Raw genomic sequence first — 14,489 nt, forward strand, 5'->3', positions numbered from 1 at the left:
CAAATTGGGATGGAAGGAACATGCAGATAAAATGTTTGGTGGCTACTTCTAATGCTGGTGCTGGTTGTCAGTTCAGATTGGTTGACCCAGATGTGTAAGTACTTTCTTAAAAGGGAACACTCTGGAGCAAGGCCATAACTACAGCTGAGTGATATATTGATATATCACCCAAAACCGGTTTGAAGTCCCTATTGTGATATCGGTTTCATGTTTAACCTGGTAATATATTACGAATCATGATGTGTGTGTGTGCTGTGCAAAAACCACAACACAGGAAAAACCATGAAGCCAGACAATGCCTCTACACAGCTACATACTTAATCCATGCATCATGATATATCAGTATATCACGATGTTTAGCTGGTGATGTATCACAATGTTGAAAACCTTCTACTGCTGCAAGCAGTGACAGCTACCAGTTAGATCATGAAATTACCTGCGCCCTATGAGACACATAAAGGTTTGGTTTCTGAGAAATTTGTGAAAGCTGTGGGCCAGATTGAAGATATTGTGTCCCATTCTGGCCTTTCAGGCATCACATTGGAGCTGTCCAACAGTATCAGCAGTCAGTAGGCCTAGTGTTGAACAGTATACAAGCTGTCCAGAAAGTAGCTAGACTAGGAGCAGGTATATGGAGGTTATTGCATCAGTTTTCCAGGCAGCAAATAAGGATGTAAATGCACACCCTGACTTCCCCGCTCTGGTATAATCGTGGGGTTCTAATCCTGACTATACTTAGGGTTATAATTCCTTGTAATAAGTAGGACTCATACATGGGGTTGGACTAGATGACTCTATGATTCTATGGGATTCTTTGTGCTGCCAAGTGAGCTTTGTGCCATTGGGACTGAGCTTTTCTTCAGGCTCAGTGTCATCTCCATTCTAGATGACTCAGTGGTGATTGTAGGACATTGAGATTCAGAGTGCCTCCATTTGAGGCATATTGGGTATCCCACTCCTTCTGCTTTCTTGGGTTTCACTGTCTGAAGGTTTGCTCCACAGAAGCCCCAATGGTAATAGTAATTTCCCCCACTGTAAAAAAAAAAAGTCCTGCATTCTGAGTCATATGGTATGTAAAGGCACAATGTATGTATAACTGGGATTCTGACACCCCCAATTCTTCACATTTCTTTTGTCTGCACTTCCAGGAATATATTGCTTGTAGACATCATTTTTTGGTGGGGGGGGATTATCCTGTCCATTGGTCTTAATGAGGGGAAACATAACAAAAGTACCCTGAGGTTTAAGTGGATTTGAGATATTAAATAAGTGCCTTTGGCATTGGAAATGTTAGTAGAAGAGAAAACTAAGTTTGCTGACCTGCAGAGCAACATCTGGCGGAGGGAGGGGGAACACGTGTGGAATAGCAATGCAATCCTATGCATGTTTACTCAGAAGTAAATTCAGTGGTTTCTAATAGGGCTTACTCCCTTGTAAGTGCCTTTAGGATTGCAGCCAAAAGTACTAATTAAAACCGAGCAGGTACCTGAAACTTGGCAGTTTTCCTCAGGAAAGCAATATGTGCCTAATGACTTCATTTTTGTGTGTAAGATATGATGAATATCCAACTCTGGGAAAGGTGAAGATGGAGCTCTTTTCTGCTCAATGGAGTTAATACAGGAAAAAAATTAGGGAATAAACCTTCACTGTTTTCTGCAGTAAGCTGCTATCTTTTTCACAAGGCTGTTTTGAACCCAGAGAACAGCAATTTTCTTCCTGCCACTCTTGCTGTGGCAGAAGTTTGTCATATATCTTTTAAATAAAGACTAATGATGCAGTTTAAAATGTTGCCTGTATGAAGAGACGCTAGTTCTTTATATTGCTTACTATCTTACTGGAGATTAGAAGGAAGCTGTTCCCTGGCTCAGTCGTGCCATTTAAGCAGAGGCTACACACTGACACACTTGGGTAGCTCTTGGTGCCATTCCTGTCAGCAGGGAAGCGAAAGGTCAATGGCTTACAGATTGCTTCTTGTGATGTGGCAGCAGTTACAGTAAGATCTCAACTTCTTACAATGCCCTGATGCTACTAGCTGACAGCTTACGTGCAGATAAGTGAAATACCTAATTATATATTAAAATACTTTAGACAAAAGTTGTGCAAGTCAGTGTGACTGTTCTGAAGGCATTTCATATTGAACAGCATCAGTGGTTGTTCAGAATTGCTGCCTCTAAAGAGAAGGGTGGTGGTGGAGGTGACATAGAAGCTGTAAGCTGTAAGTATATCTTATTTAATGGTTTGCTTTTTAAATCTGCCCTATCCCCAAATGAAGGTCCATTAGAGGGCATTTAAAACAGTTAATCATGAATTTATTTTTTAAATGTACAATGCATATAAAAATTGCACTGACTTGCTTTTCTGGAAGCTCAAAATAATGAACAACTGAATAACTAAAAAAACACACAATAAAACAGAGCAATATAAAAACAGTGACAAATATTTTCTCCATATCCAGCCTTGATTACTAAGTAAAAAATAAAAGCTTTGGAAAGTTTGTCAAGCTATGGTAATGCTAGGGATATGATAATGGCAATCAACTTTTGGGGGTGTATAATTAAACCGTAGAAGTGTACATCTAAAAATAGAAAGCATAAATGCAGTAAGCTAATGTTTGCAAATATGTGTATCATACAGGTACAGTTGTTGAGGAACAAGGGATAACTGAAGTTGTCAGCTGAGTGTAGTCAGTGGGTTTACTGACATGTAATGTGTGAAACAGCTTTACATCTCTAGGGGAGAGCAGCTCCACAATTGTGGAGAGACTCATACTGATTCACACCCTTGATTTAGACTAAGTTTGTCCCTGCCCACCTATCAGGGTCTGAAGAAACTTTCCACTTTCCAATATCTATCATTCTATTTGGCAAACGCTAATGACCATATGTTTGCCTTCTTAGCACCCCCATGCTAGATAGCAGGTCTAGTGTTGCTAACTGCATAATGAGGACAACTGAGAAATGTTAGAGAGCGGTGGTGGCTTACCTTTGGCCCTCCAGAGATTGACGGACTACAACTCCCATCACCTCTGACTGGCTAGGGCTGATGGCAGCTGACAACATCCGGAGGGCCACAGGTTAGCTACCCTCATTAGAGGATCAAACAAACAGTAACCCCTCATCAAGACGGTTTAAAAGCAACTGCGTACAACTCTAAAAGAATGATATTTTGTTCATGGTTTGAGCATTGTAACTCATGCACATTCTGCATCATTTCAGCTCTTAGCATGATCATCATCACCATTACAGAGCATATGGTGTCCTGATTAGAAAAAACTCACACATCTGTATTGTTCATCACTTCCAGGGAAAGTTATTTCTGCTTTAAATTCTTGTTATTTATTTTATTGAATTCTGGAGCAGAGGGACAAGGGATTAAGGGTTCATGGGATATGCTTACTTAAAGAAGTGTCACTGGTACTATTTGTGTACTGACATTTTGCTTACTATTCTTCCGAAAATCCAATAGACTTTTAATAAAAGCACAAGAAAGTCACCGAGACAACAAAGGCCAAAAATTTAATCAGTGGTTTTGAAAGTATGGAATCCTTATTGATCTGGCAGACACAAAGCCGTTAGCTACATCAGATATTCTGAGCAGGGACAGAACGAGCTGTGGAGAGGGATTTGATATGCAGTAGCAAGCCTTGTATTTGACCCCTACATGTTGATTAACTTGGTCCAAAATAAAGGGCCCTGTACAGTGGTACCTTGGGTTACATACGCTTCAGGTTACAGACTCAGCTAACCCAGAAAGAGTACCTCAGGTTAAGAACTTTGCTTCAGGATGAGAACAGAAATCGTGTGGCGGCGGCAGTGGCAGGCCCCATTAGCTAAAGTGGTGCTTCAGGTTAAGAACAGTTTCAGGTTAAGAACGGACCTCTGGAACGAATTAAGTTCTTAACCCGAGGTACCACTGTATACAGGGCCAACCTGTGTGTAAATGTGTAACTCTCTTCACACAGCTGATCAATGCATAGGAAGCCAGAACACTGCCATCAGGTACAAACCTGATTCTTCCCTCAAGTGTAGATTCTAGCCCTATTCAGAGTGTTTAACGTGCATATGTGTTAGGAAATCATAGTTTCTTTACAAAAATGTAATTTCTATAGCTATACATCTTAAATAGGTAATTGTGAGAATGAAGAAATTGCATTTATAGAACTGATGAAAAGCAATTTGTTTATAGAGTCTAGGTTAAAACTCTGCAGAGTCAGAGCTATTTTATTATTAAGGCATGCTGCTGAAGCCCCACAGTGTTCTTCTTTCAAAAGGTGTTAGAAAATAATTCATCCAATTCCTGTCCAATTTGAACCTCTGCTAGTGAGGGAAGGCGGGGGGGAGTCTGAGCCCAGGAAAGCAGCCTCAAAATGATAACAACCGGAGGCTTTTTCACACCATCTATGTAAATAGAATAGGGAAAGGGGGAATCTGGTTGATTTTTAAGTGAGCCTACCTAATTTACACTTCTCAAGCAAATACGTGAACTGAAACACAGCTATTCTAGGAAATTCGCACATCTCTGAATTTTTGGGATGCAGTTCTCCAGTTTAATAAAATGTACACAAATGTGAGAAGAAGTACTGCAGCTTTGTGTCCCCTGCATTCCTGCTCCCCTATAGGACCGCTTGCACTTTCACATTAATAACCTGGACCATTAGTCTGGGTTCTTCCTCTGTGGGTTGTAGAACTCACAAAACCAATTGCAAATGGAAAAACTTGTGTGACAGGTAAGGATGGAATGGTCATGTCAATTCTGGTTCCCTCATTTTCTCATTTTCCCAATCTTAAATTACGTTCTCCACATTTTGCAGCCAATTGCAGCATGAAAATTGCAGTGAATATTTTAACTGCAGTTTTGACTAATATAGCATTTTTTGCAAATGCCAAATTCTGTAAATTGCAAATTCTGCTTTCCCTAACAGAATGCATTTTTGTATGTTATTTTTGCCAGTGTCTATTTGTTTTTGTGCACACTCCCCCCTAATTTATTCATTTGTGTAAACATTGGTTGGAGAACTGCATTGCAAAATACAGATACGTGTGTATTTCAAATGATAGCTGTGTTTTGGTTTGCATATTGTTTCTGAAAAAGCAAAATTGATAGGTTCTCCTTTAAATGTGTACTGAATTGAATTTCTCCTCCATCCCTAGCTACAGGAGAAGTTGAAATACTTTTATGGCCATGTGAGTAACAGTCTGAAGATGGTGGGAACGAATAAATCACGAGTGTTTAATCCACCCGCTTACATTGATCAAATTCTACTTGTCTTCTGTGAGGTAGCTAACCATTAGAAGAAACCTGTGTGCATTAAAGATTTAGTTATTTCTGGAGTGGGGTGCAAAGTAAGTGGAGAGAAAAGGTTTTTCTTACTGAATTATTTTGAAGAATGGAAGGTTCAAAAGAAACTATTATCATTTATTTGCTCATCTTTATTCCAAGTGGTGCACATGGATTTTGCAAGATGTACTAGCCAGACCTAGGCGTGATATAATTTCCAAGAGAAAACTATATTGTTTTCAGGCTTTCGCATCCCCTGTGACATTACACAGCCTTCTGGAAGGGAAAGTGGGGGGGGGGCAGCTCCACTTGCACTTCATGTGCTTGTATGAAGCTAGGACTGGCATATCTCCATGCAGAGGTATGCAATCTCTGGATTGAATGGAGAATAAGGGGAACTTACACATGTTGCTGCTGTTGTTTATTAATTGCCTTCCACATGGGACAAGATGATGTACAACATATAGGAGCTAAAAACAGTTACAAAACAGCAAAAACGTTAACAAAAATATGGGTTTAATAACTGATCTTACAACTCAGTTCTTCAAAAACATCGGTTTAGTCCAAAACTTCTATGAAAAGTGAGGTTTAATTCTCATATTGAAAATAGTAGCTTCATGTCAAAACGCATAGTGAGGAGAAACAAGTAATTTCCTAGGATAGTTCAACTTGGTGCCCATTTGAGGGCATCTGCTTGAGCTGATGAAAGGCAATAATCCGAAATGATTTCCTGAGGTGGCTTTATGTCAAATACGCAGGTGTGAGGTGATAGTTTCAGTCACTAAGTGGGCAACATAACATTTGAATTCAACCTGCTATGCTGAGGAGAGAATTATACTTTTCAGCCCATTTCTCCCTAAAATGTGCATTTTTAAAAACCGAAACTACACCACAAAATTCAAAGAAGGGTGTAATCAGAATGATAGCTCCATTCCAATTTGCATGTAAATCTGAGACCAACGGATTAGGTTGGTTTGCTTTAAATTTTGCAACAAAGTTCTTCTCTCCTTTGCTTCCCATCACATGGACAGAGTCACTCAGGCATACAGCTCACTGCACTCAGTTCTGAGTGAGGTTACTGATTTCATGTTGCAGTCACACGGATTGACTATACTGTCAGGTGTGTGGGTGTGCGCCTTCCCCAGGGATCAAACCTAAGATGTCTCATTTCCTAAATCTGTACTGACCTGTGGCTCTGTGTGAATCCTCTTTAGTCCTCTTCCATATGGCTGGGTCTGTGAGGAGAAAGGGAAGGAAAAAGAGGGTGTAAAAGGGGGCATGGCTCTAAGAGACACAAAAGCCCCTTTGTGGATCTTTTTTCTCTCTGGTCTTATGGGTGTGTGTTTGTTTTTCCCATCCCCACCCTTTCTAGTCACAATTCTTGTTCCTGTAAGGATTCCCCACCACCATCAAAGGCATGCATTCACTTGTAGAGACCACATTCACATCTCCTTTGGTGGGACTCAGACCAGCATCTCCTGTATCCCATTGCATCTATCATTCTTCCTCATTCATGTGGACACCTTCCTTTTCCCTTGCAAAAAGTTGGCTTGTTCCCCTCCGCTTGACTCCAATATATGTGCATTGCATTCACTATCATTAGCTATGTGCATGTGGTCATTGACATCCCAGCAGGACTCAAAAACACTTCTTCTGAGAAACCACTGTTGTCTCCATGCGTATCTCTTGACTGCTGGGCCACGGGATGCCTCTGTCAGTAGCATTGCTGTGGTTTCTACCTGAGAGCCCACTGGTGTTTTTTTTTTTGTGTGTGAAAAGATTGTATGTGTACTTTAGGGTGGAGAACCTCAGGCACAGGTGCCAATCAAGATCTTCCAGCCTTCTCCATCTGACCTCTAGGACTCTGTCCAGGCCAGGTTTACTAGGCCACACCCCTCACAGGCTCCCCTTCACTGATTTTACATCAACAGAATGCATCCTTGAAGTGTGAACATACTTCTTGCTTGTCTTCTTTGGACAGTACCATGTTCTTAGCCACACATTCCACTACCGCATCCACCACTTGTATGTGACACCCACCCCAGAAGGTTGCCCATGGGAGAATCTGGCCCTCAGGCTGCAAAGTTGCTCCCTTCACCAGAGTACTGCGTGGAGTGATGTTCTTGTGCTGTTTCTGCCGTTGGTGCTTCCCAGTTTGTGGCTAGACATCATTGGTGCAAAACATTGCAATTGGTGTGTGGTAGTAGAGTTGCCAGGGATACCATGCGAGTGGCTGCTGGCATTGCCACATTATCTCTTGTCTCTATTGCTACTTCTTTGCTCTTTTCTTTGCTACGGTGTGTGCATAGAATTAATTGCAAGTACATTATACCAGCATTAGCCTTGGATTTAGCTGCTGACAGCATAGCCTCGCTGTTGAGTTGCATTTCAGTACTGTATGTCTTCCATTGGAAATGTGTGTGTGTGTTTAAAAAAACATGTTAAGATATTTCCCCCTAGATTTTAATATTTGATGAAGCTACTAGTTTATTCTGGAAGATAGTAGGGCTTGGTCAATAAAGTTAGATGTTCATTTGTGTGAGAGTTTTCTATTATCACTTTCTTGGAAAACAATTAATATCTTTTAGTGGCTAGGAAGGGATCTGTTTCTGAATACACTATCAGTTGCATCTGAGAATTTTTAGTACAGGCTCCTGTTCAGTTATACACAATGATAGAACAATTTCCTCATTGCTTCTCTTCATTGATGAGCTGCTGAAACTGATCAGACTGACCATTACATCCCAAATGTTTTTCATCCATGCAAAGGAACTTTTCATCCATTATGAAATAGTAGGAATGTACTGTAGTGCTCAGCAATTAAATGTGATCCAAATACTAGGATTTAAAAAACCAAAAACAATTTGTCATAACAGGCTTTTTGGTATTTTGTTTTCTTTTTGCAAAATCGACAAACTCATTTTTAGAGATGGAAACACATGGGAAATGGTTGCAGTCCAGGATAGCTAATGTATCCTTCATCACCATCTTCAAGTTATAAGATGGGGGACCAGCATTTCTAGCTGGAAGAGCCACAAAATAATTAAGTTAAATTATATTTGAAAAATTAACAAAGAAGATGATTGTGCTTCTGAATGTTGCATTAACTCATACATGTTGAAAGATAGCTGACAATATAGGTTTTGAAATGGTTTTAGATGGGTTTAAATTGTTTTTAAATGTTTAAAATACGTTTCATTTTATTTTTATTGTTTATTTATATATATTTTGATTGCCCTGGGCTCCATTGGCAGACTGGCCAAGATAAAAACATAAATAATAATCATAAGCTTAAAGATCCTTTTTCAAATTTAGCTAAGCCATGAACTATTTCGCTTACCTTAGGCAAACTACTGTCAGTCTCCACCTCTTGTCAGTAGTAGTATGCTGATAATACTGGCCGACCTTATAGGATGATTGTAAGGATCACTGCATATTAAGTGCTCTGAACGCAAAGAAAAAGTACTATACCATTACTTAGAGAGTCAGTATGGTATAGTGTTTACACTGTTGGACTGAAACTTGGAAGACCAGGATTCAAATCCCTACTCAGCCATGGGTGACCTTAGACTAGTCACCACCTCTCACTTTAACCTTGTTATGAAGATAAAGTGAGGAGGGACAGTACTATGTTTGCTGTCCTGAAGTCCTTGGAGGAAAGGTGGAATATAAATAGAATAATGGAACAACCAGTTGCCCTAAATGGGGAAAAGATTATGTTCAAGTTGTTAGCTATAACCCCGTAAATAGCAGCTTTAATTATTTCAAATACAGTTTCTAGACCTCACTGTTGCAGAGAAAAATCTCAAAAACATGACGGTGCTGTATATCCCAAGAAAGCTTTCCAAAGTACCAAGTACCTAAATGTAGCCACTTGGGGGTGCTATGATGGTGACTGTTCTAGGCCTCTGTTACTGCAAGGTCAAACTGCTTTAGATGAGGGACAGAGTCACCTATTTTATGTCAGGAGAGGTAGGATATGACAGAGGTCAAGTTGAGCCAAATGCTGGGAACAAATAATGCAAAGTTATTCTCAAAAAAGCATTGAGATTTCTTGTTTCACATATTACTTATTTTGCCACCGTGGTTGTGACCTGTTGTTAATACATTGCTGCTTACTAATGATACCTGTCATCAAATTATATTATAAAAACCCCAGCGACTATTTATTTATTTTTTTGTAGATCTGTTTAGCAGTGTCTGCCTGCTTCAAAAAAATTCACTGTACCCAGTCATCCCACAGGATCTTAAAAGAAACCAATGTTCAATGACTGCTATTGTCAAGCTGGAAGGGAATAGGTGGAGAAAGGGCATGTGGTTTTTATACTTCACACAAGACAGAACAAGGAATGTGAATTTGGGAAGAACATATGTGTTGTCCACATGCACTTAGAAGTGTTTGTTATTATTATTATACAGCATGAAAGAATTGCATTCTGTTATGTTTTGTCTATTGTTGCTGATCTAGGCAGTGATGTGCTGCCAATACATTAACAAAGGCCCCACTCAAAACTTATCCCATTAACCTATTCTAAATCTTTGCACACAAAGAATGAGCTTGCTGGCGGAACACACGGGCGAGGGAATAGAGAAACTATTTGTCTGATTTCCTTTTTGAACTGCAGCATGCTTTCAGAACGATATCAGAAGACTGAGCAACTCTTTTATGAAAAGTCTCTGTGTGTGTATTTTGCTGTTCTATTTTCCACAGAGCGAGAGGAGAATATGGGCACACTTTTCTCTTGGTTTGGACTGACTCTTGGGCACTGAAGTATAATGCAGTATAATGTTTTCAAGCTAATTTGCAGAAATTATGGACTATTCCTTCTGGGGAAAATTTGCAATCCAGTGCCTGGTTCTCTAATTGCTAATATTAAGCACGCGCGCGCGCACACACACACACACACACACACACACCTTATTTCCTGTGGCATCCATAAATGTCACTTAAGTCAACCTGACATGCATTTGTCTCACTGTGGATAAAGCTTGTTTCCGTGTGCTGCACAAGGCCAAATAGCAAAGTCCACACTTGTGGCTAAATAGTTCCTAATTGTAATCCTCCTTTGTGGTATCCCAATAAGAGTTGAGTAATATTGCTTAGCTCATCTGTGGGAATTGCTGTTGAGAGTATGTCATGCGGCACTTCAGCTTGCAATAGTGATAAGTCAGCTTGTTTGCAGCTTGACTTATCTGTTCCATTGTTCAATGGGAAGATATGTCAGTTCTTGATCTTTTGTGTGAACAGATTCATTTTTTAACGGTGACCTCAGTTGAATTAGATGAGAGGAAGAATGCAGGATATGTACCATGGCCAATCAGTCCTAGTAACCTCTTTCCCTTCCTCAGAGGAGGAAATATTTTTTCATTCTGTTTAGTAGTTCCCACTGTGGACTGATTGCTGCAGCAATAGTAATAGGTCTTTGAACCCCATGAGCCTGGACCACTAGACCACTGGTCTAAAACAACAACAACACAAAAGTACTGGGTATCAGGACAGAAAGGCGCGTTCAGTGTACGGTTGGTTTGAGGTTCAAAGCAGATTTACTTGGAAATGCAATCCACGGAAAGCAAGGCAACTGTTTTCTATGTAAATATATACAGGCAGCCCACCTCCCTACCCCCCGTATATGGGGGGTTACATTCCAAGGCACTGTGTGCATTGGTGAAATCACTTATAATTGAAACCCATTGAAAAAGCCTGAAACACCCCTTCTCCACTCCAGTTTCGCCCTTTTAGTGGCATTTCAGTGACCTCTTTATGACATTTCCAGGTCACTTCCAGGTATACAGTGCAATACATGTATACACGGTTGTGCGCATATTGAATGCACATAAATGGGAGGCTACCTGTACTGTAAACCACCTTGTGATCATTGGATGATGGGTGGTATATCACTTCAATAAATAATAAGTAAGTAAGTAAGTAAGGACGCGGGTGGTGCTGTGGGTTAAACCACAGAGCCTAGGACTTGCCAATCAGAAGGTCGGCGGTTCGAATCCCCGTGACGAGGTGAGCTCCTGCTGCTCGGCCCCTGCTCCTGCCAACCTAGCAGTTCAAACCACGTCAAAGTGCAAGTAGATAAATAGGTACCGCTCTGGCGGGAAGGTAAAACGGCGTTTCTGTGCGCTGCTCTGGTTCGCCAGAAGCGGTTTAGTCCTGCTGGCCACATTACCCGGAAGCTGTACGCTGGCTCCCTTGGCCAATAAAGCGAGATGAGCGCTGTAACCCCAGAGTTGGCCACGACTGGACCTAATGGTCAGGGGTCCCTTGACCTTTACCTTAAGTAAGTGTAGGATGAAGGTACAAGTAGGTCATGGTAGTAGTAAAAGGAGGGTGCTGATAATAAGAGTGCCTCCCCCCCAAAAAGTGGACCTGATAAGAAACAGAAAGTATTTTGGCATATAGATGAGAATATACTTCTAATATACTAGCCTGCTTTGCCAGGGCTCTGGTCACCTGTCAGGTTTAAGATATTCAGGATGTCAGATTGCCTGAATCAGTGAGAGGATGCCAAACCTTTTACTAAACAGGCACATGAGGTTCATCAAATGGGTAACACCTGGCCTTGTAAGAAAATATATTGTCTATTAAGCATCTGGTGCACAACTACATAACAAATCAACCAGGAAATAAATGCTACCATAGACCTGGCCAAGTACGGGAAGTGCTTTTTATTTTTTTAACCTTGCATTCTGGTCTGAAAAGCTAGTCACTTTTTACGTAGCATAAATATAAATTGCAGGCAATTTTGGTTTTGAGGGGGGAAATTGGGGGTGGTGCTGGGGAGAAAGAGGTGCAAATGGGACAGATGCTGACAATGCCATTTGACATGTATGAGAAAGATTTATGTTAACCAGCATTTTACAGGACTGTATGGTGTTTTTTTTAGAGTCAATTACTTTTGATTATTTTTTTTATCCCATAAGAAATTGCAGGCAGTAATATGAAAAATACACATTAACATCTTGCTTGAGTCAGAGTCACATCTCTTAAATGCTTGGAATACATGGAGATGCCTGGTACATCTGATTCTCAAGAACCTATTTTGACTTGCATTATGCACAGCTACGTTGCCACACTGGCGAATGTTTGTACAGATTTCCTTTAATAAGTAGGCTTTGACTAATGCCTCAGAGTTCCCCACTGTGCTCAAATGAAGCAAGGATAATGGTTTACACTTTCTCCTCCAAACAGAAGGAACTCCAGAGCCATAAAGGAAACTTACAATGTCAGGGGGTTATTTTATCTCATTACTTTTAATGGAAATGAGGTAAAGTCTTAGCCAAAGTGCCACAGAACTGGATTGCAGAGCCAATAAATGCATTTAAAAGGTCACAGAAGTGTGCTGAATGCGATACTCTTCTCCCTCCCTTCCAAAACATGTAGTGGTCAGGTGAAATAGCACCCAATGAGCCTGTGCCTTTTCCCCCCTTTAGATTTCCCAGTTGATGACCGAGACTGGCCGAGAGGGATTGACTGAAGCTGCACTGAACCGCTACAATGCCGATAAACCCTCCTTGTACAGCTTACCTGCTTCCCAAAGCACCTGTGTTGCCAGTGACACGTCAACAGGCACCTCAGTGGCAGCTTCCTTTTTTGCCAGGTAAGATGGAAAGTTTGCTTGTTCTCTGCAGCTCTGCATGAAGCACCTGGCCAGGAACTTTATGCCAAAGACTCGGGACATGAGTATCCTCAGCCCAGATTTGCCACTGCCTCTGCTCTGCTACACTTCATGGGTGGTAGTCAATGACGTTACACTCAGAGTAGTGAAAAGGGGTGCCAGTACTGCTTATCCTTGAGTACCCCCTGAAAAAAGCACTGAACATGACTTAAGTTAGATCCAACAATGTCAATGGGTCCACTCAGTTGAATACCACCCAACTGGAAGATGTTTGCAGGGCAGGAAATGACGTCACATCTACTAATCATTTCCGAGGAGACTGGAGGAGATTTGGGGCTGCCATTCATTGTTGAACACATAGTTCTGGCATCTGGTGAAGAGACTTGAGATTCTCTTTCAAAGAATCTGAAAGACAGTGAATCATCAAACAAATAAACAAACAAACACTGAAGCACACACACAATTGTTTACAACTGAGGGTTATATGGATGCTAGTCAAGTACAGAGCTGGCTGGTCTTGGGTTAGTTAAAATGAGGGAGGCTGGGGTAAGAGATGAGTCTATACAATGAAGATACTATACTATTTATTCCCCATGTTACGGAGGCTAAACTGGGCTCCACTAGAAGTTGGGCATTTAGTACCACCAGTCCCATACTGTGGAACACTCTTCCAGCAGAGAGTTGGCAGGCATCCTTTTGACTTTCAAATGTCTCTTGAAGGCCTTTTTATGCTAACAAGGCATACACATATGTTAACATTGATTAACTGGGCACTTTAATTATATATATTTATTGTTTTAAATTGTGTTTTATGTTTTATAGCAGCACACCGCCATGATATTTTATGATATGGCGGCATAGAAATACATAAATAAATAAACCTATCGGTATTTTGCTAAGAGGCTGAATGTGCACATTGAACAGTAGGAGGGACAAGATGGCTCGGCTAAATAAGGCTTAGGCAAATCTTTTGGTTTCTTGCTGTCCAAAGAATGCAAATCCTAACAGTATTTCATTGAAAAAACTACATCCAATGGCAAAATTGTGGGATGACTTGTCAAACTTACATTAAGAAATAGGGGTAATTTTTGGACTCCCCTCACTTTCTCTCTCTCTTAATGAACTACATTTAAATTTGCAATATATGACATAATAAGATGGGGGGGGATCCATTGGAATGTGTGGGGGAGTAAATTAACAACTCCTGTATAACACTCTGCTATTTCTAAAGCCCATTTCAGGGCTAGCAGACAGAGTGCCTTTTGTCAGCCTGAAAGATGTCTGTTTTCAGGCTTTTCAGAGTAAAAATGGTAGGTTTGAAAAGGCTTTTCAGAGTAAAAATGGTAGGTTAAACTGACCTCTAGCAGTTGAATGTGGCTTTAATTTTAATTATAGCATTGGGCATTCAGCAGTTTTTAAAAAGGGAAACTGTATTACACCAAATTAGAGACTTATGTTGTACATTAAAGCCTTTTGTGGAATTCATCCTTTTATTGGAGAAAGGACTAGAGAAATAAACAGTTATTGTCTCCTAATTTTCTTGACTAGATTGAATCAAACCTCTCAATAACTGCAGTTAACCCACCA

At 40.6% G+C, this 14,489-nt stretch overlaps 1 protein-coding gene across 3 annotated transcripts in view; it reads left to right on the forward strand.

Moving 5' to 3' along the window:
• KIF26B (kinesin family member 26B) overlaps positions 1–14,489 on the forward strand; it is a 266,744-nt gene that overhangs the window by 104,553 nt on the left and 147,702 nt on the right. For all 3 annotated transcript variants that reach the window (XM_053382705.1, XM_053382706.1, XM_053382707.1), the window contains one exon: positions 12,718–12,884. In XM_053382705.1, coding sequence (XP_053238680.1) covers positions 12,718–12,884 — 167 coding nt within the window. The remainder of the gene's footprint in view (positions 1–12,717; positions 12,885–14,489) is intronic.

This window comes from Podarcis raffonei, chromosome 3 (assembly GCF_027172205.1).
Source record: "Podarcis raffonei isolate rPodRaf1 chromosome 3, rPodRaf1.pri, whole genome shotgun sequence".
Classification (NCBI taxonomy): Eukaryota; Metazoa; Chordata; class Lepidosauria; order Squamata; family Lacertidae; genus Podarcis; species Podarcis raffonei.